The sequence below is a fragment of the Labrus mixtus genome, chromosome 8, assembly GCF_963584025.1.
Source record: "Labrus mixtus chromosome 8, fLabMix1.1, whole genome shotgun sequence".
Classification (NCBI taxonomy): Eukaryota; Metazoa; Chordata; class Actinopteri; order Labriformes; family Labridae; genus Labrus; species Labrus mixtus.
In genome coordinates this window covers 20,896,074-20,918,883 of record NC_083619.1, presented here as the reverse complement: position 1 = coordinate 20,918,883, position 22,810 = coordinate 20,896,074, and the positions used below count along the sequence as shown (strand labels likewise).

The 22,810-nt window shown below is 37.8% G+C and overlaps 1 protein-coding gene and 1 long non-coding RNA gene across 2 annotated transcripts; both read left to right on the top strand.

The window, feature by feature from the left end:
• The first annotated feature begins 1,000 nt into the window (after positions 1–1,000).
• Positions 1,001–17,488, top strand: LOC132979339 (macrophage mannose receptor 1-like). Its single transcript, XM_061045057.1, has 31 exons — positions 1,001–1,193; positions 1,474–1,830; positions 2,089–2,259; positions 2,393–2,548; positions 3,698–3,808; positions 4,147–4,284; positions 4,415–4,591; positions 5,011–5,165; positions 5,662–5,775; positions 6,032–6,147; positions 6,261–6,409; positions 6,502–6,701; positions 7,375–7,490; positions 7,830–7,902; positions 8,002–8,155; positions 8,871–8,909; positions 9,275–9,438; positions 9,535–9,596; positions 10,106–10,206; positions 10,562–10,704; positions 11,219–11,321; positions 11,569–11,696; positions 12,041–12,085; positions 12,316–12,418; positions 12,973–13,205; positions 13,890–14,055; positions 15,078–15,242; positions 15,378–15,494; positions 15,758–15,913; positions 16,221–16,250; positions 16,855–17,488. Exons 1-31 carry the CDS (start codon positions 1,091–1,093, stop codon positions 17,100–17,102), a joined length of 4,293 nt encoding a protein of 1,430 aa, XP_060901040.1. The 5' UTR covers positions 1,001–1,090; the 3' UTR covers positions 17,103–17,488.
• Positions 17,489–18,352: 864 nt separating this feature from the next.
• LOC132978472 (uncharacterized) lies at positions 18,353–19,368 on the top strand. Its single transcript, XR_009673930.1, has 2 exons — positions 18,353–19,011; positions 19,054–19,368. It is a non-coding gene; the product is annotated as an uncharacterized LOC132978472 (long non-coding RNA).
• Positions 19,369–22,810: the final 3,442 nt, after the last annotated feature.

The window sequence follows — 22,810 nt, the reverse complement described above, 5'->3', positions numbered from 1 at the left end:
AGAAAACTAGTGTGATTCAGTTTAAAAAGGAAGCTAAACAAAGTGACTGTCACCAGGTCTACATTTCGCATTAGATAACCAATATTATCGAGTGTACTAAGACGTACAGATGGGGGAGCTTCGTTACAGCGCTGTTGTGGAATTGCCCAATTGAAATGGGCTGTTATGGGGTGCTGGTGGTGCAGTGGTTAGTGCGCGTGCCCCATGTATGGAGGCTATAGTCCTCAAAGCGGACGGCCCAGGTTCAAATCCAGCCTGTGGCTTCTTTCCCGCATGTCATTCCCCACTCTCGCTCCCTGATTTCCAGCTCTATCCACTATCCTATCTCTTTATTAGAGGCACAAAAGCCCAAAAATAAATCTTTAAAAAAAAAAAAAAAAAAAAAAAAAATATCTATTATGTGATTGTTTTGTGATATATAACTTATCACAAAGTTGCTGAATCTTGACATTATCGTATCGTATCATGAGTTACCCTGAGAGTCCAACCTAGATAATGGCATATCTTCAATGAATGGCATTTGCAAGAACCTTTCCCATTGTTCTGTGGGAGACAAAGTGTAAGTCATAACTCTTGGATGTGTCATGCAAATCAAGAGTGCATAATTATGTCTTTTTTCCTACAGAATATTCATATAATCACAGTTTTTTTCATCGACTATCGAACTGTGAAGTAAAGTCGGAGTGGGCATGTCTTGAGCCCTTTGGTGAACGCTGCACTGGACCGTTGACTCTGATGAGTCACGTCTAGCATAAATCTCTTACAAATCTTTCTCTTGTTTTTGTTGCGAGACAAGAAGTGAATGGGGGCACTTTTTTTTCTCTTTTCCCCATTTCCGGAGAGTCACATCCGTGCAAGGCAGAAAGTGTGTGAGTGTGTGTTGGTGTTTTGTGTATTTGGTTCCTACTTCCCCCTAAAAACCTCCCCTCCCCCTTTTTTTTTTTACCAGTAGCAAAATGTTGAAATGTGTCAATCTGCTACATGACACTTTCTCAACGAAAAGAAAAAAAACCTGACAGCATCAGTAGTAATAAGATTGTCTCTTTTTCATGTTCATGCTCATAAGTCTTCTACTTGCAATGCATGGAGCATGCCTGCTGCTCTAAGACTTATCAGAGGAATGCTGACCCAAAGGATAACTCTAGCAGCCTTTGTGCTCTTCATCCCAACAGCTCAGTGCACACCAACAAATGGTACAGTATGCAATGAAGCTTTTATATATGACATTTCATGTTTGGTGTTTGTTAGCTTTTAATGTACATTGATATTGATGTGAGGACCAGCAACCTTCATACATTTTAAAAAAGACAGGCTTCATTAATCTTTATATAGTTTTATATTGTGTTCTATAAATACAAGGTTTTGTCTATTTAAATCAAAAATCGAAATGGTAATCAATTAAAAACGTACACATTTACAAAAATATAACTTCATTTGGGATGTTGTGAACATTTGACCCCTTTGTCTCTGCAGATGCTTCATTCTCTCTCACTAACAGAGCTAATAGCATTTGTTTGCTGAAAAGATCGAGTCGCTGCTTGGAGGTGCGCTGGACGACGGGCGATCGGCTTTTTTCTATCTCAAACAAAAAGTGCATCGGAGCGCAGGGCAAAAGTGTGGGGAGTGAAGTAAATCTCTACGACTGTGACGACAAGAGTGACCTCCAAAAGTGGGAATGCAGGAACCAAACACAGCTTGCCCTCAAAGGCACACAGCTTTACATCGCTGCCAGTGCCGATGAATCCATTGGCCTCACCAGATCTCCGGGGCCGAATAGTCACTTCACTATCACAGGGACGTCCAGCAGTGCTTGCACAAGAACATACAGAGGTACAGTATAAAATCAACCCCCTGGTGTTTAAAGCTTTTGGAGAGGTTGGAAAGGCAGAAGATCACAAAGCATGAGCTATTAATCTTCAGAACAGATATGCTTTGGCTACTGGCGGTCATCTAGATTATCTCTTTTAATTTCACAAACACCCATTGACAAAGACTACAAGGTTAAACGAATAACTATTTGCAACGTTTTTTATATTCAACAGTTAAATTTAACATGATTTATTCTGGTCTTCTTTTCTTCCCTTTCAGAACTCTACACCCTTGAGGGGAATGGGTTCGGTAAGATCTGCATGTTTCCCTTCCAGTACAAAGACCGCTGGTTTGGAGACTGTACTACTTACGACTCCTCAACTAAGCGTGCTTGGTGTGCAATTGGAACAAGATATGAAAACGATCAGTGGGGATACTGTCCGACTTCAAGTGAGTACTGCACTTAAGATCTAATTCCCACAACAATAAAAAAGGAAGCATGTGAAGCTTGGATGTACTTGTCAGTTCATGTTCCGAGTGGCTGAATCATTTTGTTTGACATTTCCTTTTTTTTGGTACACAGACACAGACGACTGGACCAGAAACCTGATAACAGGAGCGTATTATCAGCTCAACACACAGTCAGTCCTGACCAAGTCGCAGGCTGAAACCAGCTGCAAACAGCAGGGGGCGACCCTGCTCAGTGTGGTGGATCCCAATGAGCAGGCTTTCGTCGCAGGTAAGCTGCCACCTGGTGGAGGTTTTATGGTACTGACACAAATAAACATAAAAGGTTTTATCATTAAATGAAAATGTTTTGATCCAAACAAACAGCTGTTTTTAGTTCCAAAAAAGAGTCCATAGGCATATATTGTATCATAATATAATAATGAAATATAATATATTTTAATGTCTTCAATATTTACCTTTGATTGATTATTATTTTCTATATTATGGAAGTTTCCTCTATGACATAGACTACTGTACTGTTACATGGAAACAAAGTACATGTCTTTTAGCTTTAGCAACATTTGTGATTTTAGCATGGCTTCTTTCTAAAAGGGGAAGTATTGTTTTTTGGTTGTTTTGTTTGTTTTCAAGATTTAGTTTGGGGCTTTTTTCGTCTTTATGAGAGACACAGGACAGTGAATGGAGTCAGAAATCAGGGGGAGAGAGAGGGGGGGAGGGGGGGGGGGAGGGGGGACAAAGGTCAGATTTGAACCTGGGCTGTCGCTTTGAAGACTGTACCCTCTGTACATGGGGCTCGCAAATTAACCCCCAGGCCACCGCTGCCCCAAAAAGAGAAAATATTCTATATTCAAAAAATATTAGGACAGAAGTTGGAGCTCTGTAAAATAAAGACAACAAAAAAAAACAAGCGATCAGAAATGTCTTTACTTGCAGTTACCTTGTAAGTATTATCGTCTATTCACCAGTTGTTTTAAGAGAAAGAGCTCAAGAACTGTGTGAGCGATGAATTCTCTCCCTAAAGTGAGAGTCATAGGATCACTGTGACACTGTGAGTAAAGAGGAGAGATTGTGCAATCTGTTTTGTTCAAGAGAATTATAAATCATTTGCACTTTGGTTTTAAATCTGAAACTATAGGACTGGCTTAAGTGTCTAGTCTATAATCTTCATGTTACTAAGTATCGACACCCCGGTACAGATACATTTACCACTATTCTGGAAAGGTAAACTTTCACCATTTTCCTACTCAGTATACTGTCACCCTTGTGTTTCCATGCGGTTGTTGGTCTTCTTCTCGACTTCTTCCTAAGCAATGAAAAAGAGGAACAATTTGGTAAAGAGGAACAACTTCTTACTCTGTCCTTTTCCCTTTTTTTTTTTTTGTCCCTCTCAACCATAAAAACACACGTAAACACACAGCACTATTGGCATCTGGGAAACACAAACTTTGGATTGGACTGGTCCTGAACCCAGAGCATGGCTGGCAGTGGTCTGATGCCAAGCCCTTCCGTTATCTGAGATGGAGTGCAGGTGAGTTTACAACTTCTCTAAAGAAACAGGAATCATTCATCTAAAGCATTGAGCAAAAACAGCTGTTAGTTGACTCTTTTATTAGTTTGCAAAATTGTAACCTGAATAAAGTAATAGAAGTAACAAGAAGATTGGATTTTAGCTTTTCTAAAATGTACAAATACAATCCCTGCCTAATGTTTAAGGACAGCTACATAAAATAAACCTGCTGATAGCAATCATGATCAGTTTTTTTACACTAACAATGGATCATGGGATAGCATGTATATAACAGGGGTTAAAACAGTGAGTGTAAAAAAATAAGAAGGAATCTCACAGGTAAACATTTTGTTTTTCAGGACATCCTCTTCCTAATCCAGGGCACAACTGTGCGTTTCTTGACTCTGCTGGGCAGCACACTTGGCAAAGTTCATCTTGTGTCAAAAAACTAGGGTACATCTGCTACAAAGACGGGACAGCACCAAGTCCTCCACAAAGTAAAGACAAATATTTACCTTAATTCAACTCTGCCTTCCTCTGACCACTGTGTGGTTTTATTTATATAGAGGATTTAGTGTTTAATATCACCCATTCAATCCCTGATATCTTGGTTCTTTTCATCGCTAGTTGAGCAAGGATTCTGTCCAAGCCCTTGGATTCCCTACAATGGCCACTGCTTCCAACTTATACGTCAAGCTCAAACGTGGTCTGTCGCTCAAAAAGGGTGTCGCAAAGAAGGAGGAGACCTAGTTAGCATCCGCAATGTGGAGGACCAAAGCTTTGTCATCTCACAACTTGGATACGGTACGTGAAGACAAAACAGTGACAGTGCAAACTTCTTCAAAGAGTAAGCCTGTAATGCTCTGTTTTTACTGTACACTGATAGAAGAATGTAACTCAGGGATCCACATCTAAACCATTTATCAGGACAAGTTGCCATATTCTCACCTACAGTTTGCTGTTGTCACATTTCATCCAGCAGACCCTATGGAAAAAATGAGACTTTTAAAATCATCCTCAAAGCATTCTCAAGCATTCTTTAGAAGAATAAAAAATACAAATGAGAAATATATTTATTATGGCTTAAATTAAGTTTGCATTGGTCTGTATTAATCAGTTTTAGGTGGTATCAATAACTCCTGTCATCTTTGTGGATGGAGCGTGGTAGCTGTGCAACGTTTTAGCAAATGGTCAGGTGTATTCATCACTGTCCGTGTCTGCAGCATCAACGGATGAGCTTTGGATTGGACTGAATGACGTGAGGACAGAGGGGCTGTTTGACTGGAGTGACCACTCTGCTGTTACCTTCACCAGCTGGGAGTTTGGGAAACCTGCTACCTCCACTGATGCAGATGACTGTGTCCTTATCAGAGGAGAGGTATGGAGCACTGTCAGGTTCGGTTGTTTCACGTGCAAGTTATATGATTTGCACAGATTTGATCTTAAAATTGGGTACAAAAGAGTGAGGAACTTTTTTTCATGTGTTTATCAAAGCTTTCTCATTTCTAAACTCTTGTTCAGTAGGAACAAAATGTACAAGTTTGTATCACTACTTTTTGTGATTTTACTTTTGTGAACAATGTGAATTTCAAACCTGAGCCTTGTGGGGCTCCTTGCTTTGGTGAAAGGTTTTGCGTCTTTATATAAGAAATAAATCACATAAGATGGCATAAAAATACATGTTAGAAGTCCAACAATATGCATCGTTCAATGGGGAAAAAATTGGTTTGCGCAAAACTTTTATCTTTCTTGTTTTTCTATGATTAGCCTTTTTTTTTTTTTTTACAAAGTAAAAGAACTTCACAGACGACAATTTGTAGTCTAGCAATTATAGTAGTGTAAAAGCAGGAATATTAAACAGCTTTTTCTTTCAGAATGGAAACTGGGCAGATCGTTGGTGTGATGAGACACATGGCTATATTTGTATGAAGCAAAGTGAAACCGAGCGCACCGCAGATGAAGTAGAGCTGGACAGAGGCTGCAAAGCTGTAAGTAGAATTACATTTACATTCAAAGGAATCTGGGCTTATCAGGCTGCATGATTGAAACCAACAATGAAGTAGATAAATAGGTTTAAAATAAGATTTATAAAGAGATCGGCCAACTTTCTGTTTTATGTGATCAAACTTAGCACTACATATTTTGCACATAAAGCAACTTGATTAGGAAATAACACAAACACTAAAATCAATGTGCGTCTAAATCGTAACTCCTCCATTTAAATCAGTGCTTGGTTTTCCACAGGGTTGGAAAAGACATGGCTCCTACTGCTACTTTGTAGGAACAGAGACGACGACCTTCGATGAAGCAAAGGAGGATTGCAAAAGCAAAGACTCCTACTTAGCTGATGTTTCAAATGGGTGAGAAGATCGGATTTATTTAGTAGCAGATATTTGTGCATGCACTATGGAGAATAAGCTACACTTTTCAAGGAGACAAAACATAATCTATGAGCTTCTGTAAATATTCCCAGGGTGGATAATGCATTCCTTGTCAGCCTGGTGGGGCTGAGATCGGAAAAACACTTCTGGCTGGGGCTCTCAAACCAGAAGAACATTGATGAGTTTGTGTGGACCGGCGATACCCTGGTCAGTTATACTCACTGGAACGCTGACATGCCAGGTATGAAGATAAATACAATATTGAACATGAAGGAATCAAACTAATTCTTAAGGATTAATATTGATTTTTTTTTACCCCTTTGAAAACTCAAGGCTACCAACAGGGCTGCGTAGCAATGACAACAGGGACTTTGGCTGGCCTCTGGGATCTGCTGCCCTGCGCCAACAGGGAGAAATACATCTGCAAACACCTGGCAGAGGGGGCAGTTTTAACCCCTGCACCACCAACTCAATCTCCTCCCAAGTGTGAAGACGGCTGGGTTCGAGTTGGAACAAGAAGTGTCTGTTCTAAGGTACAGCCTGAGATCATCCCTTTTAACTCAACACAAATCAAACATTTTATTTGCTAACGTCAACAGCTCAAGAGGCACAGCGGGAGTCTAGCTACACTTACTGCAATGTGTTAAACATGATCCGATAGGCTACTGTGGGCAGTTCAAATAATCCAAACACACCAACTGAGGATCCTAGTTACAATATTTCTTATCGCAAATATAAATATTCATGACAAATGGGACAACATCATGGCTTGTACGTTTTTCAAAAGAACCATATTATTTAATACAGGGAATGTTGTCACTTCATGTAATTAAGGACTGTTTAGGCATCTAAACGTGAAGGTGATTGTGTCCATTTTTATATATACATACAGTAAGTAAGTGTATTCATATATACAGTGAGTGCTCTGGGTCCTGAGAATGAAAAGCAAATGTCAGGATTCAATATTTTTCTCACTTTCATCAAAGTCCATGAAGAGGTCAAAACAAATTGTGCCTTGATGGATCAAGTCTTCCCCATTAATACTTTTAGAAACATGACTTCAAATGAACAATGATGCAGCCCTTTAATGGCCAGGATTTTAAAAAACTATCAAAAATGTCCAAAAAACATGTAATGTACTGTACTGTGCTGTATGTATTTGGTCCCCTTTTTAACCATATCTTTACTTCTCGTCTTGTATTCAAGTTTTTTACAGGGCCTCGTTCAGAGGAGAAGACCTGGTATGAAGCCAGGGATTACTGCAGGGCCATCGGAGGTGACCTGCTCAGCATCCACAGTGATTCAGAGCTACGAGTGGGAGGGTACGAGCTGGTTAAACACCATCTACAAAACATTGTTCCTGCAGGATTTAAGATGACATACATTATTAGATATATCAGTGAATTATAACACACTAAAAGCTGATGCATTGAGACACAGAATTGCCCTGGCTAGTGGCTATGGCACAAAATGTTCAAGCGTAATGTTGTAAAACAGGGTTGTGACGACGCTTCCATACTAACCAACCAATACATAAAAGTTTAGAAATAATAGAAATTCAGCGCAGCATTAGACAAGAGACAAACTTGGCAAAATCTTTGTTTTATCAATTTCAAATAAGAGGGGGAGGGATTAGTAATCTATGTGATGTGTGTCAGCAGTCATGGAAGAGCCTGGATTGGACTCCATATTCCCGACTCAGGCTCCGGCTTTACATGGAGTGATGGAACTGCGGTTAGTTAAATTTATTATGTTAAATACCAAATATTTCAAGATCCTTTTTTTGATATTAAAGTTCTATCTGAATCTTTTTTTCCTCCTTTTTGTTCACAGTTAAACTTCCAGCACTGGCAGGAAGGAGAGCCAAACAATCATAACAATGATGAATCATGTGGTGAATTCAGAATCTATCACTGGGATGAGTCCGGATCTTGGAACGACGTGAACTGTGACAGTTACAATGATTGGCTGTGTCAGATCCGAGCAGGTACTGATAACAAATGACGGCTTGTGTTGGGGAGTTTTCTCTTCCCCTTAGTTTTCAGAAGGTTAGACAGGGATGATCAAGACATCACATTGTTGACCGATTATCACAGTCACGTTTCTATGTTTGCTATAGTGATATTTATGTAAGTTTAAGATGACTGTTCTGCTGCTATGTCTAAGATTCTACTGATCATATATATGGCTTCCCTAAAGCCTTTTTTGCTTCACAAGTTTTCCATAGAAATGTTCTTCAGCAACAGAAAATACTTCTGAAATGGAAAATGCTACATCAGGAGCTTCTAAACTCAGGACTACCTATGGAGCATATGATGTTGATTGTTTACTTTGATCAACTGTATGGCGTAGTGAAAGAATGAGGGTTTTTTCTATCAGATGAAAAAAAAAAAGGTTGTTAATTAAAAGTTGTATATGTCCATAAAACAAACTGGATTTATCTGGTATCGCAGAAAGAAAAGATATGGATGTCAGTGTTTTCTGTCATCATGCAGCCCAACAAGATAGTATTATCCATTTAACTTTTGACAATAAATGTTCTTATTGACCACTCAAATTCTGTCAATTCAACTACGATAGTTCTTCTTTATACAGTTTCCCACAGTATGGAGCTAAAGCAGAGATTGGGAGAATGATTAAAAAGATTTATCGGCTTTTTTTTTTCCCAAACAAGAAATTTACAATTTTGTGTGCCCTCACAGGATTGACTCCAAAACCACCTCCGAATAACACCGTAGTGGGTAAGTTACAAAACCAACGCTGACAATTTATGTGCTCAGACTCTACGTGTTACATCTGGAAGGAGCATTGACAATTGTCAATAACGTTTATTTAAAAAATCGGGTCCGAAAAAGCCTGAAATCGCAGTGTATCGCAGTGTGTATGGTTTTCCGTAATTCTACATTTTCCACAGTTTTAATTACTTAACTATTGAGCAGGTTTTAGATATGGTTTATTTAAAAAAAAAAAAAAGACTACCAACTGACTGTCAAAATCAGTTTGATTTTTTTTTAAAACTTTTTTTCTGGGAGTTAGCACACATTGTTTTACTATAACAGAAAAGAGACATGAGTTGCATCTTAACAAATACTAATACTTTTTTCAGACTTCACTACCACTCACGATGGTTGGCTTGTTTGGAGAGGAAACCAGTATTTCATTAACAGAAATCAAATGTCCATGGAGGATGCTCGACACTACTGTCAGCAGAGGCATGGTGACCTCGTATCCATCACCAGCAAAGAGGAAAATACCTTTATTTGGAAACAGGTAGGTTTTTTGTTTGTTTCAAATGTTTTCTCATTGTTAACTAGCAGACCATTTATTAACTAGAAATTAGTAGTAAAAGCACATTTGTGTTCACAGATTTCCAGAAGCTATGGTCACTTTTATATAGGTTTGACAGTGGATCTTGATGGATCTTTCTGGTGAGTATTGATAAATGCCATGCACATTTATGTAAAGCCAGCGTTGATAAAGAGAAACTGTCTGTTTTCAGTTGAAAACCTACATATTTTTAAAGTATTGATGGTGTACAGTAGAGAGACTGGTTGCATACCACAACTGATTTGTTTGTTGGATCTATTTGTACATAGGGAAGAGGAAAGTGCAAAGCTCATATCGTTTGGTCAAGGTTATGTAGATAACTTTCAATCCAACATGCAACTTCAACAAGGCTAAACATTGTTGATTAGAGCACAAGCATTGACTTTTGACACTATCTATTGTCTACAAACCAATACTGACTACTCTTAAAAAGGTAAACAAACAATCATTCACCGTTTCTGGATTTAAGTTATTTGAACTTGTCAGGCTTCTCCTTTTGTTTATCATAAAAAAACATAGAACAGATAAAACAGATACAAAGCCCAACGTCAAAGGGATTATTGTTGACATTGTAAACTTTATAATTAAGCCAAACTTTGTGTGCTTTAAGGTTTACGGATGGGTCTCCAGTGGGGATACAAAAGTGGGATGAGAATCATCCTAATACCAATGCCTTCGATCAGAACTGTGTGGCAATGACCTATTACATGGGTGAGTAATCTAGAAAATGCACTCAAAACCGAAGACCAAATTCTATGTAGTGGACAATGTTTAGATGCCTGTTTTGATGCCTCTGTGTGCCGCCTGTCAGCACCTGTGTGTCCAATCAGACTTAAAGCTGTCCGTTTGCACTTAGTGACGTTCCTTCCTCCTCTCTAGATTCTTGCTTGTGTTGTACTTACTCTCTGATGTAAGTCGATTGGATCAAAGCATCTGCTAAATGAATTGTAGAATTGTTTTGTGTTGTTGATGTGCTGCTCTAAAAAAAATGTTTAATTCCATTTCCTGATGGTTAAAATGTTGATGTTGTTTGTGGGTTTTTTTTCCACCTCTGTCTTGAATTCAGGCTTCTGGCAAACTTGTAATTGTGGGCAGGAGCACTCCTTCATTTGTAAACGAGGAAACTCAGCACCTGCCAACACTACTGCTATCCCCACACCTGCTCCTAAAGGTGGCTGCCCAATGAAGTGGACCAAATTTGACTCAAAGGTCAGAAATAACTGTGTACCCTCAAAAAAGAGAGAAAATTAGATAAGACCTTCAGTGCAAAAAAAAAAAAATCTCTATATTTATATAGTTAGTGAAATAAAGTGAAAGTTAAGAAAACTACAAAATAAATTAAGTTAATCAAATATTGAAAGAAATTAAAAGGAATGACCAAATTAAATCTAAATAATGAGCAAAGAAATGAAATCCCACGTTTAACAGATAAAATAACGTAGATAATGTTATCACAGAAATAAACAAAGTTGAAGTATTTATTTGAAGCTTTTTTCATTTAAAATTCCTCACACAACGTGATTACAGTATAGCTTTCTTTTGGTATAGCTTTCTTTTGATAATTAAGAGTCACTATAGGCTATAAGACAAATGGATTCGATACAATATACAAAGTGTGGTGGACGAATAGGAATAAAGATTATTTAAAAAGCACATCAGATGACATCAAAAGAAAAAGTTTTTCTCTATGGTGAAAAATGTTCATTGTATTTCTTACCTGTAGTGTTACAGTATCAGTAATCGGAAAACCACCTGGGAAGAAGCAAGAGGGCAATGCATCATCATGGGAGGCAGTTTAGTCTCAGTTCCTACAAGGCGTGAACAAGGTCTGTTCTACCATCCCCCTCTGTTAACATAAACATACACAACTATGTGTACAACAATATAGAGAACTATTCCATCAGTAAACTAACATCTGAAATGTATCATCTGTGATGAAACAACAAATCAGATGCTCATGCATTATCTTGTAAAATTATTTTTGTATTTAAATGTAATTTTTGCTATTGTCTTTTGCTATTGAAATTTGTCAGACAAATAAATAATGTCTGTTCTTCTTTTTTCAATGTTCAGCGTTTTTAATCACCAGAGTGGCTGAACTAAACTCTGGAGACGTCTGGATTGGTTTAAATAGTTTAAATCAGGATGGATTTTATTGGACTGATGGGAAGAAAAGGAAATACACAAACTGGGGCTTTTCTGTGAGTACACGCAATATGGAATCGATATACTGTGTTTACAGTGAAGCAATTCAATGTGAAGTAATGCAATAGAAAAAAATGAAGAGTAACTTAACACCAACTAAACATCTGTTTTTTGCTGACCTCTACTGGTTAAACTGCTCATCTTGATGCTGTGTTATCAAAGTGTTAATGATGATCAGTATCAGTGGGTGTGGTCTGTCCTTAAGGCAGATTTTCAGTAAGTCAGTACAGAGCTCTGATCTTTTGCTTGGTGTTTAGTTACTCGTTTAATACAAAAAAGAATGTAGGAAATATATATATTTTTAATGCACATGCTAAAAATAACCATTCTCTGTTCTTAGAAAAATATCCGTCGTCAAGGGAGCTTTTATCAAAGATGGAATGAGGTAACAATTTCAATATCCATTTTAAAGAAACAAACGATACTTTTAAGTTTTTCTCATCAAGGAACAAATGCTAGTCGCTTGCTTACAAACCTTGAAGAGTTAGTCATTGAGTCAATTTATCACTTAATCAGTCATTAATAAGTTGAAACAAGTCAGCATTAGTTTGAAACTGCCATGTCGTACTGAGAGAAAAAAAAGAAATAGTACCAACTCTAAAATTCTTTCCCCAGGAACAATGTGTTGTGATGTCAGGGAATCCTTCTATTGGCATTGGCAAATGGTATATGAAGTCCTGCAATGACACCAATGGATTTATGTGTCAACGCAGTCTTGGTGAGTTCATTCTTTTTCTCTCATTTATTTTTCTCTATATGGATTAAAAATGAATCATGTAATACCTCCTTTAAGTACCATTCATATAGCCTATGTACAAAAACAAAAAAAGGTTTCTGGTCACAAGATGGGGTCATTTGTCCAGTTTGAATGAGGAAGACTAAATAGAATGTGAATGAATTACTTCGTTTTCCTTTCTTATATAAGACTAGAGCTACAGAAAAAAAAAATAGTTTAGCTAACGTAAGCTAGTAAATGCTAATTAAACAACTTAGTCACTGGGTTGCGATAATGATATGCAATACATTGTTGTCAGTAATATTTGATGTAATCTTGATTTTTTGAGAAAAAATATTCTCATTGAGATAAAAGATCTCTTCTTCAAGAGAGTCCTGGCCAAGACAGCAGCATAAAAGTGTCAATATAAAGATAGAATTTGTAAATAATATGCCAACTTATACAAAATGAATCTGCAAATCCTGTGACTATAAACTTCCCCTTAATATTAGAAAACAAAGTTCATCTCTCATCTACTTTATCTCTTCTCTCAACAGATCAAAATATCCATCCCGTACCAGTACCAGCCATTCCAACCACTTACCTATCACTGGGAAATGACAGCATTAAGGTTGTGACTAAAAATCTCACCTGGGAAGATGCCAAGAAAAATTGTGAAGGAGACAAGGCCAACCTGGCTAGTCTGCGGAGAGATTGGACACAGGCCTATGTCGAGCTGCAATCGATGAATCTTAAAACTCCTCTTTGGATTGGACTGAACAAAGAGCAGGTAGAAGTCTACAATCATCCGGTGTTACCATAAAATTGCCCTAAACTAAGTTCCAAGGAAAATTAAAACACAAAAATTGAGTCATGTTTAAACCTCCCAAGAAATGACTACTATTTAGATCTTTCTGTTAACAGATTATTTACTAGTGGCAACGGATCACAAATCTCATGGTTCAGATCGGATCACAGATCTTTGTCACGGATCAGTTTGTTTTTCTGATCGGCAAAACGAAAAAAAAAAAAGCACTGTGCGGACCGTGTGTGAATTATGTATCATATAAAGTGTTAACAATTTGTGATTTCTCCACTATTACTTACCAAAGTGACAGCCCATAGCCGCTAGCTTACAGTACATCAAATTTGATAGGTTAGATTTTGAGTATTAAGGACTAGTTACTGCCATGTAGTCTGACAATCAGTGCAAGAATTATGTGCAAGAACTTCAGTTCAGATATTATTTGGGTATACACTTATGAATGACACATTCATGTCCATCTATTTTTTTCCATGGCAATAAAGAAACCTCTCAATCAGCTAACCACATTTGTTTTTATGTAAATTTGGAAAATGTTCAATCTAATTAATAATATATTGCTAAAGAGTCATTTAGATTATTAATCAGTAGCATGTTAAATTAAAATGTATATTTGCAACATAAATGCATCCAAGCTATTCTTGCTTTCAGACCGGTGGTTACTATAAATACATTGATGGCTGGAGCCTCAACTTTGCCAGCTGGGCTGAAGGTGAACCAAGGACAGGTCTCCCTTGTGTGTATGTGGATGTGGATGGACAATGGAGAACGGCTCTTTGCAATCAGACCATGAACAGTGTTTGCATGCAGTCTATAGGTATGTTTGTGAGCGAGCTTTGTAAATGAGCACAATTGTTTATTGTCAAGTTGTTGTACTATAACTGCTGCAATTTTACTTGATTTTATTTATTTATATGAACAAATCTGGCATCTTGCATTGTTCTATAATTACCGGAATAAAGCCTTTGGCTGAGACTGAAACTGATATTTTTTTTTATAGAAACCTCAAACAAAAATGTACAATCTTGGTTGGAATTGTACTATCTTTTAAACTTTATGTTATAACTCCTTGGAGAGCAACATTTTGAATACAATGAAAATTCCATAAAACCTAATTTAGCATTGTTCTACGAAGCTACGATTGTTTAATACCTCTAAATTATTTTTTTAAGTTCCTCAGTAGTCTGTCAATGTCAACAAAAAATCTATTTAATTAATGTTGAAGTTCACTCTGACTAGGCATAGTATACTATTTTATTTTATAGTCTATACTAGCTTTAACACACAGATCCTGTTTCCCAAACCGCCACTTTTTACAACATAACCTCAAGCAAACATCCATCTGTGAATAATACAGTTGCTTTAATCTACACAAACCAAAGTAACCAAAGTTTACCGCGTAACATAAACCGACTGTTCATTTAGTGGATGTCTGTTTTCTGACTGCTCCTGCGGTTCATATTGTGAGTAAAGGGGACTGTGCATTACGCGTGCACTGTATCTTCAGTGTTTGGATTAACAATCAGCAGAGCAAGAGAGAGAGAAGCTGCAGCTACACCAACACTCAACATATTTTTCTACATGACAATTTCTTCTCCTCCAGCATATCTCTTGCTTTGATACCATAAAATTGTTACAAATTAATCACAGTTGACTTGACAGCTAGCTTGCGCTGCATCTGGCTACATCAAAATGGTTTAAAATTGTGCCAATTAGTGATGTCATCATTATACCAGACCTTTTGATATACTAGTTAAAATTAAACAATATGGATAACTGTTTCAACTCAGTCATTTTGTTATCAGGCGATCCACTACTAACTGTCTCTGCCATTCACAGATGTTCCACCAACACAGTCAGCCATATTCCCTGGAGTTTGCCCAGAAGACACGACAGTGGAATACCATCAGACTGCTTCCTGGCTGCCGTTTAAGGGTCATTGTTATTTGTTCATGACAGAGGAAATTGAATGGGCAGATGCAGCGAGTAGCTGTGTACGGCACGGTAAGAGACATTTTTAGAGAAAATTGGCTGGATGCTGTGTAGTTTACTTATGCCAGTGGAAATGTATGAACAGAATCAAAAATGTGTTTTTGTAGTTGTTACAACCAGACTTTGTTTTTTGTTTGTTTGGTGTAGGTGGAATCCTGGCTAGTATCGAAGACCCTGTAGAGCAACAGTTCATTAAAAGCAATGTTGAAATATTTCAAGATAGCGTCAGTGCTTTCTGGGTTGGCCTGTTTAAGACTCATAAAGGTATTCTTTTTTCTCTTATTGAAAACCAAAAAGTTGCTGTAAAGTTAGTTCATAACCAATATCAACTTTCATCGCCAAAACAACAAACCTGTTGTCTTGTTAAAAAAAGAGAATCAAAAGGAAGAAAACAAAGAACTTCAAAAAAAACCTTCATACAGTACTTAGATTGTGGTAACCAGACAATACCCATTCTTTTTTTCTCCAACAGTTATTTGGCAAACTATTATAGTGAAAATATTAACAGACTTTCTGTACGCTATTAGGGACATGGTTGTGGTTGGATAAAACAGTCATGGACTACACAAACTGGAGCCCTGATGAGCCTGAAAATGACTATGGAGAGATCGGAGCATCAGATGGCGCTTGGAGGACGGGTCGGAGATGGCACGACAGAGGATACATCTGTGAAACACCAAAAGGTAGTGATATCACCCATGTGGATTAAACAGATGCTCTCTCTTTAGATTCAGCCAACGAAATGTAGCTTGTTAATGTGTTCAGTATTGCAATAGATTATCAGGTTTCAATCTAATTGAAAAGTTTTCATGTGCTTAAAACATATGAAGTAAAAATTGTGAAGTGAAGTTCTGGTACCTCTAACACAATTTGTTAGTATATAGAGGAGAGGTCAATCTTTAAAATGCTGAAATATTGACAGATCCCTGATTTAAAAAATAACATATTGCTATTTGTTAATAATGTTCTTTATTCTTCTTTATCTAACAGTGACACCTCAAGATCCAGGATCAAAAGCTGGTAAGTTGCACCTGTCTTATTTTATTGAATTATATAAATAATTCAATAAAGTTAAGTGTAATACAATATTAAAAACATTTAAAGGCAGGGTTGATAATTTTCAAAAACTAGCATGATTTTGAATGTAGCGTTCCCTCAGTGCTCCGTCTGCACCCACCCCCCTCCCCTCTGTGCTCCCTCAAAAGCCACGCCCCTCACTTACATGCACAAGCGCCATTGGTTCCAGAAGTGGAGCTCAGCTCATGCTTTGAGTGTGGGCTCGTGCATGCATGGGGTAGAGAATGAGCAGGGAGACGGGGAGGCGTGATTGGTTCATCAGATTGGTACCTCGTGGCAGACACTGGTCAAAGTTTTTACAGGCTAACAACAGCTACAGATGACGGATTTTCTTCGTTCCTTTTTCAGAGCACATGCATTCTTAATGTCTGTCAGGACCTAAAGACAATTTCAACCAAAATCTTTTAAAAAAATGTATCAGGAGAAAATTACCAACCCTGCCTTTAAGTGAAATATAAAATTGAATGTAACAAGTGCATTTACTAAATCTTAAGAAAGAGAATATAAGTTTTGTCTGATCAACATTGACTTGCTGGTATTCCTGCAGAGCCTCGTGGAAGTCAGGACCCCCGCAGTCGGGTCCACACCAGTTTGGTAGTGGTGCTGATCATTACTATTACTTCTTCACTGATGGCGTTTGCATTCTTCCTCTACAAGAAGGCCCCTCGAGCCTTACCAACTTTTGATAATCCACTCTACTTTGGCAGTGAAAGATCGCAGCCTGATGTTGTTGACACCAACAAACTGATAGAAAATGCAGAGGTAGAAAACCCTGAGCCAATTATAGCTCTGTGATCCCTAGTAGGAAATGTCACATACCGTTCTGTATCCCAGAAACCCACACTGATGTATTACACTTGGATGCTTCATTTGTGTTTTTGCTCCTTTTTTATGCATGATACAGTTTATATTCAGTTATTTAATGTCACTATAGGTGTCCGTTTCAACTGAGTTGGCAACGTCTAACCTCATGAAACAGAACAGTTTAGGCTTGAGAATGTCTCAATGGAAATGACTTGTATTTGATTTTTTATTTATATATATATATATAATTGAATGTATATATTTGAAGTTTGATTATGCTAACTGGATGATGTTTATTGCTTGTACTCTTGACATATGTAAAAACATATTACTGCTTGTCACATGTACATTAAATCTGATGAAATAAGTAGATTGGGGATTTATTCTCCCTGTTGTCTTTATATCTGTCATAGTGACTACCCAACATACCTAAGAAAACTCTAAATTAGCATTGTAATGAATAATAGTGATATGAATAAATCACTAGTCCCAGCACAGAGAAGTTTTAGAAGTAAAATAACTTCTGAATTATGTTTAATGAGATACGCAACAGTTGTGTATTAGTAGAGTGTCCATATCAACCCCACGCGGCATCGTGAATAGCACGACAAGCATATTAGAACATCTGATTTCCAAAACTACAAACGTATTAAGCTCCAGTTATTTGTGGAATAATTGGTTTGTACAGGGCTACTACCTTATGTTTTAAATCTCTTCTACTATGGTGGATCTAAAGTGTCAGATTATTTTTACATTTATGATTGTTAAACTGTGAATTCTAAAATGTGACAAACCCTTGTGGACACTTGATCAAAAAGGTGTCAGGCATCTAACCAGTATTGAATTAGTTTCAAGCTTTGTTTCAGCTTCAAGTATTGCGATACCTAACTTGGATTCCGTAGGCAGGTCAAAATGTTGGTTTTGTGACAAAATTACTTTATGGCACTATTTACTAACGGCAGTTTGACATCAGAGAGTAATTTTACAAGTACAGCCAAAAGAAGAAAGCGGGTCCAGCCTGGATTTTGTCAGGGCATCTCTGGGGTACTTAGCTCCCTCTTACACATCCTGGGGCTGCTAAACATTGGATTTGGCTTTTGAAAGCATGCTTGTTTCCATTGCAGTGTGTTTCAGTCGTTGCATTTGCTTTTTAATTTGCATCAATTCTGAATATGCTGCGCCAGGGTTGAAAAATTTGCCACTGTGGCTGGTGGATTAAAAAAACTACCAGCCACCAGTATTGTCTAATGGTATTATAATCAAGGCTTATAGTATTAAAGTAATAGACTATTTTATAAATGGAAATGTTTGAACTACACTGACATCTACCATCACCTCATGCATCCTCATCATCCTTTGCTCGTTGCCTCAGTACAGAGAACATGGTGGACACCAGTGTCAGATGCGAGGGAGTCAAGAGATTGTGGATACTCCAGCAGATTTTAAATCTGACATGAGGGGAACTTTTAGTTTTCCTGTGTTCAAAAATGACAAAGGAGAAAAGGTGACAGACACTGCTTTAACAATATGAAGACACTGCCAGACTGTGGTGACATACACAAAAGGGAATATGAGTAATATGAGAGCCACTTAGGCAAATCATCACCCTGAAAAGGTGATGATGATGATCACATTTTCAAAGCATTCGACTCCCTGGCACATGTGTAACCCAGGTTAATTAAATTGAATTTGATATTAGCCCTCTATTTTTTTTCCTTTTCAGAGGGGAGTGACCTCAGTGAACCTCCATAACTTATGATTAATTGGTTTTCATTTTATTTTGTATTTATTTATTTCCCTCATTTTTTTTTCTTAACATCCCATAATCTCACCTGAACTCCGCTAAAATCTTCAACCAATCAGAACTCCTCCCACTTATCATAAACATCCGGTTCACGAGGTCACTTCCCCTCACCTCATCTCATCTCATCGCATGTTGCAGAGACAGAATTGTTTGGTTGCCCAAGACGGGACAACGAGTTTATGATTTACACAGCGGTCAGGTTTTTTGTGTATGAACCTTACACCGTGGAGATGGCGAGCTAAAACCTACGAGAGCAACCCTGCCTACACGTTGGTAGGATCTAAAAAGACATTCGAACACGGATCGAAAGATATTTACTTTTTTTTGTTTTTTTGATGGACCCAAGAAGCGTTTTCTGATTAAGAGGATATTTATGTTGGTTGTTTGAACTTATTGTTTTGTTATATTGGAAGTATTTTTTATGTGAAATACAAAAAATATTATTTAAATTTACCTGTGTTTGGATTTTGTTGGTATTCACAATTGAGCTCATAGAGACCTACCTTATTTCTTCCTAATTTAAATTTGACTTAAATGCACAATTAGCCCACATGCTACATATGGCTCTCACAACAATGAAATGAAAAAACCCCAAAGGAAACGTGAATATGCCGTTAAATTTCTGTGGAAAAACAAAATATGCATAATGTTAAAAAGAACGTGATAATGAACACGAGTCAATGTGGGAACCTTTTAGACTTCACGACTCTAAACAATACATTCAAAGTGAAATGGCTGAGACATTTTTTAAATAACCCAAGATCTCTATGGAATATGATTCCTAATTATGTTTTCTCTAAAATTGGTGGCCAGAAGTTTTTATAACTGTGCAATTATAATTATCAGTAAAATCCCAATCAAACTATCCAACTTCCATCAACAGATGCTCTTTGCTTGGTCTCTGATATTTAAACATATAACTTCACTCCACACAGATATTGCATCTGGAAAAATAAGGACAGTCTCTACAAAAATAAATCAGTTTTTTTAAAAGTGGTCACATTTGTATGTCAGTTATTCGACTAAGATGGTAGACTCTACGGTTACACAGACTTATTGAAAAAATATCAGCTCCCTGTTTCAGTCAAGGAATATGCCATTGTCTCCAATGCAATCCCCTCAGGAGTGATTATGTTGCTGAGAGGCATTACCTTCCCCTGGCAGCTTTCTCAGACTCTAACGTTTAAAGATACTGATGCAGGAAGTCTATGCTTCTCAGCAAACTCTCCAAATATTACTAAATTAATCAGAGGGCTATTTCAGAGGAACGTAGTAACCATGCCTTCTGCAATTCCATTTTTGAATAGCAGTGTAGAGAATGTGCCCTGGGGCAAAGTCTGGTCGCTTCGTTTCCAAATACCTTCTAATGAATAAAGTAAGAGAAGTCTCTAAGAGAAGCATTTGGTTCTCAAATTTTACCTGTCTAACTCATACCTTCAGAAATACAAATGAGACACTGATTTACAAGTTACTGAAAACTCTTTCACATCTTTTTTGGAAAGCCATTTCAGCACATAGCCTGACACTTGCTCTGACATGATGAGGGGCAGAGCCCTGGAGTCAGTGGGCGTGCAGAACCACCTGGCTCTTCTCATAAGATCAGAGCAAATCAACCAGAAGACCGGAGATGGTATTAGCATTATGATGGTTTTCTGTCAAAAATCACTCTGTTATACATAACTTATATTCTCATCCCACCATGGGCGGTAAGTTGAGCAAATTCATCCGACACTGCACAAAACCATCTGTTTAGCGGGTGGTGGGTGCTTTTTTCCAACCCTATGCTGCATCTTTTAGTTATGGAAAGCTGTTTTGGCCGTTGCTGAGCCTTTGTACCTGGTGGCCACTGTAGATCTTGCTGCACAATCAAAGTAATAGTCTACGTAAAAGTTAGAGGTGGGCGATATGTCCTCTAATTCATATCACTGTATTCATTTTTAGCTTTGTCTGGTAACGGTATTATATCACGGTGTTGCAGTATTAAAAGGGATTGAGCACATGAATACATATTCACACACTAAGATAATATTCTTTCCCTCAAAGACATACAAATTGAGGGCTCAACAAAAAAGTGAGCCCTGCTAATGTTTGTCAAACAAACATTTATATCTTGCACAACTGTGGGATTAACAGTTGGTCAGGGAAAGCTGTTTCCTGTTTCGAAACAATTTACAACACCGCACAAAGCAAGGTCATAACTGATTTTTTTGTCTTTAGCAATTTGGTGTGTGGAAAAACCAAACTGGTTGAAAAAACGCTCTAACCTCAACCTCAGTGATGTGGACCATAAGATGAAAGCAAGTTTATTTGAATAATCCTGCATCCAAATTGAAGCAAATGCATACGGCAAGTCTTCAAAACCTTGTAAGAAGCCTCAGGATATCTGGACTTCAAAATGAAGTTCTTGTAATGAATGAAAAAAGGGAAGGGAATGACATGCAGGAAAGGAGCCTCAGGTTGGACATGAACTCAGGTCGCCTGCATGGAGCATCCATCTGGGTACTTGGGTCAAGACCTAACCACTAGGCCATTTGCGCCTCAAACTATCCACTTTTTGACCTCTTTCTCAACATGCTTGTTCTCACAAAAAAAAGTGCATGCATGAGTTTTTTTTAACCGCACTGTTGAAACAAGTAGTGTCCAGGTCACCAAATGAAACAGCACTAAACATACAGATACATTAAATTACAGATAATTTCACAAGGACCTTTTAAGACACAAGCCTATGTCATTGAAGTGTCTGCAGATTGATGTAAACCAGACCACCTGGGGGTAAGCCATGCATAACACATGTCTTTCTGAAGGTGTGGCATCAATCGGTTATCATCTTTGATGGTTTTGTGAAGGTTGGTTTATGTGGGGCTGGGAATCTTTTTTTCTTTTTCTGGGATTTCAAGTCTTGGGGTCACAATTCAATTCAGAATTCGATTCAAAACGATTCTGGATTCATGATTCAAAGACTATTTTTGAAAGCTATGCCTTAGCACTTATCAGGAAGTGACAGATTGGCCAAAAAAAAAAAACGATTTTTGGAAGTTATGAATCTATTTAAAATCTCAGAAGATAAGAATCTACATTTTTACATAAATCGATTTTTTTCCCACCTCTAGTGCACAGTGCTGGAAAATGCTGATAGTTTGCTGCTGGGGAGTAACACTTACTGGCTCGGTGCTTGCTGAGGGTTCCACTGGCACTGGTTTAGGACGATCATTTCTTGCTTTCGGTGTATTCTAACCTATGGTTCTAACAGGTGGTATTGTTGGAAATGGTGGAAAAGGTTTGTGGTTTTGCCCGTTTTGGCTGGCACGTCTTCGGCAAAATATAGAGCACGTTCCTATGTCTTTTGTCGGACTGTAAATAGCAAAAATATCTCCCAACAACTGAAGTTGAGTGGCCTTTCTAGTCTACAGTGTTTATTCCCTGATTTGAGCTGGTAGGCTCAGCGTTTTCTTCAGTGTTACTTTCGCTCATTTTGGCTGTGTTTCCATTCAGCTCCAAATGTCTGTAAGGCCCTTTTTCAAACCAACCCCTACACACTCCCCCTCAGTGCACTCCGTTAGAAGTCACACTCTCAGCTGAATGAAGTCCTTCATCAAGGTGTAGGGTAGAAATACAGCGGCAAGCTTTGGGACAAACTTCCCTCTCTCACACGGAAACAGGAACTGTGTGTTACCATGGTTACTCAGCGGTATCTTGCGGGAACAGCTTTTTTTTTTTGTAGCTAATGCATTCTGTAAAAATATTTATGTAGCCTAGATTCTTCTTCTACTTTAGTTATATTAGTGTAGACTTATAACAAGACTATTAGATTGAGCCTACATTGTTTATTGTAATTTATCATTTAAGTTAATTTATTGTAATCTTTAGATCAGGGTGTCCTAAATGAATGCAAAGA

Coding starts and splice junctions, on each gene's coding strand:
- LOC132979339 (XM_061045057.1), top strand. CDS start 1,091: ATGCCTGCTGCTCTAAGACTTATCAGAGGAATGCTGACCCAAAGGATA. Junction 4,285..4,414: donor AGCACCAAGTCCTCCACAAA/GTAAAGACAAAT, acceptor TTTCATCGCTAG/TTGAGCAAGGATTCTGTCCA. Junction 5,166..5,661: donor GTGTCCTTATCAGAGGAGAG/GTATGGAGCACT, acceptor TTTTTCTTTCAG/AATGGAAACTGGGCAGATCG.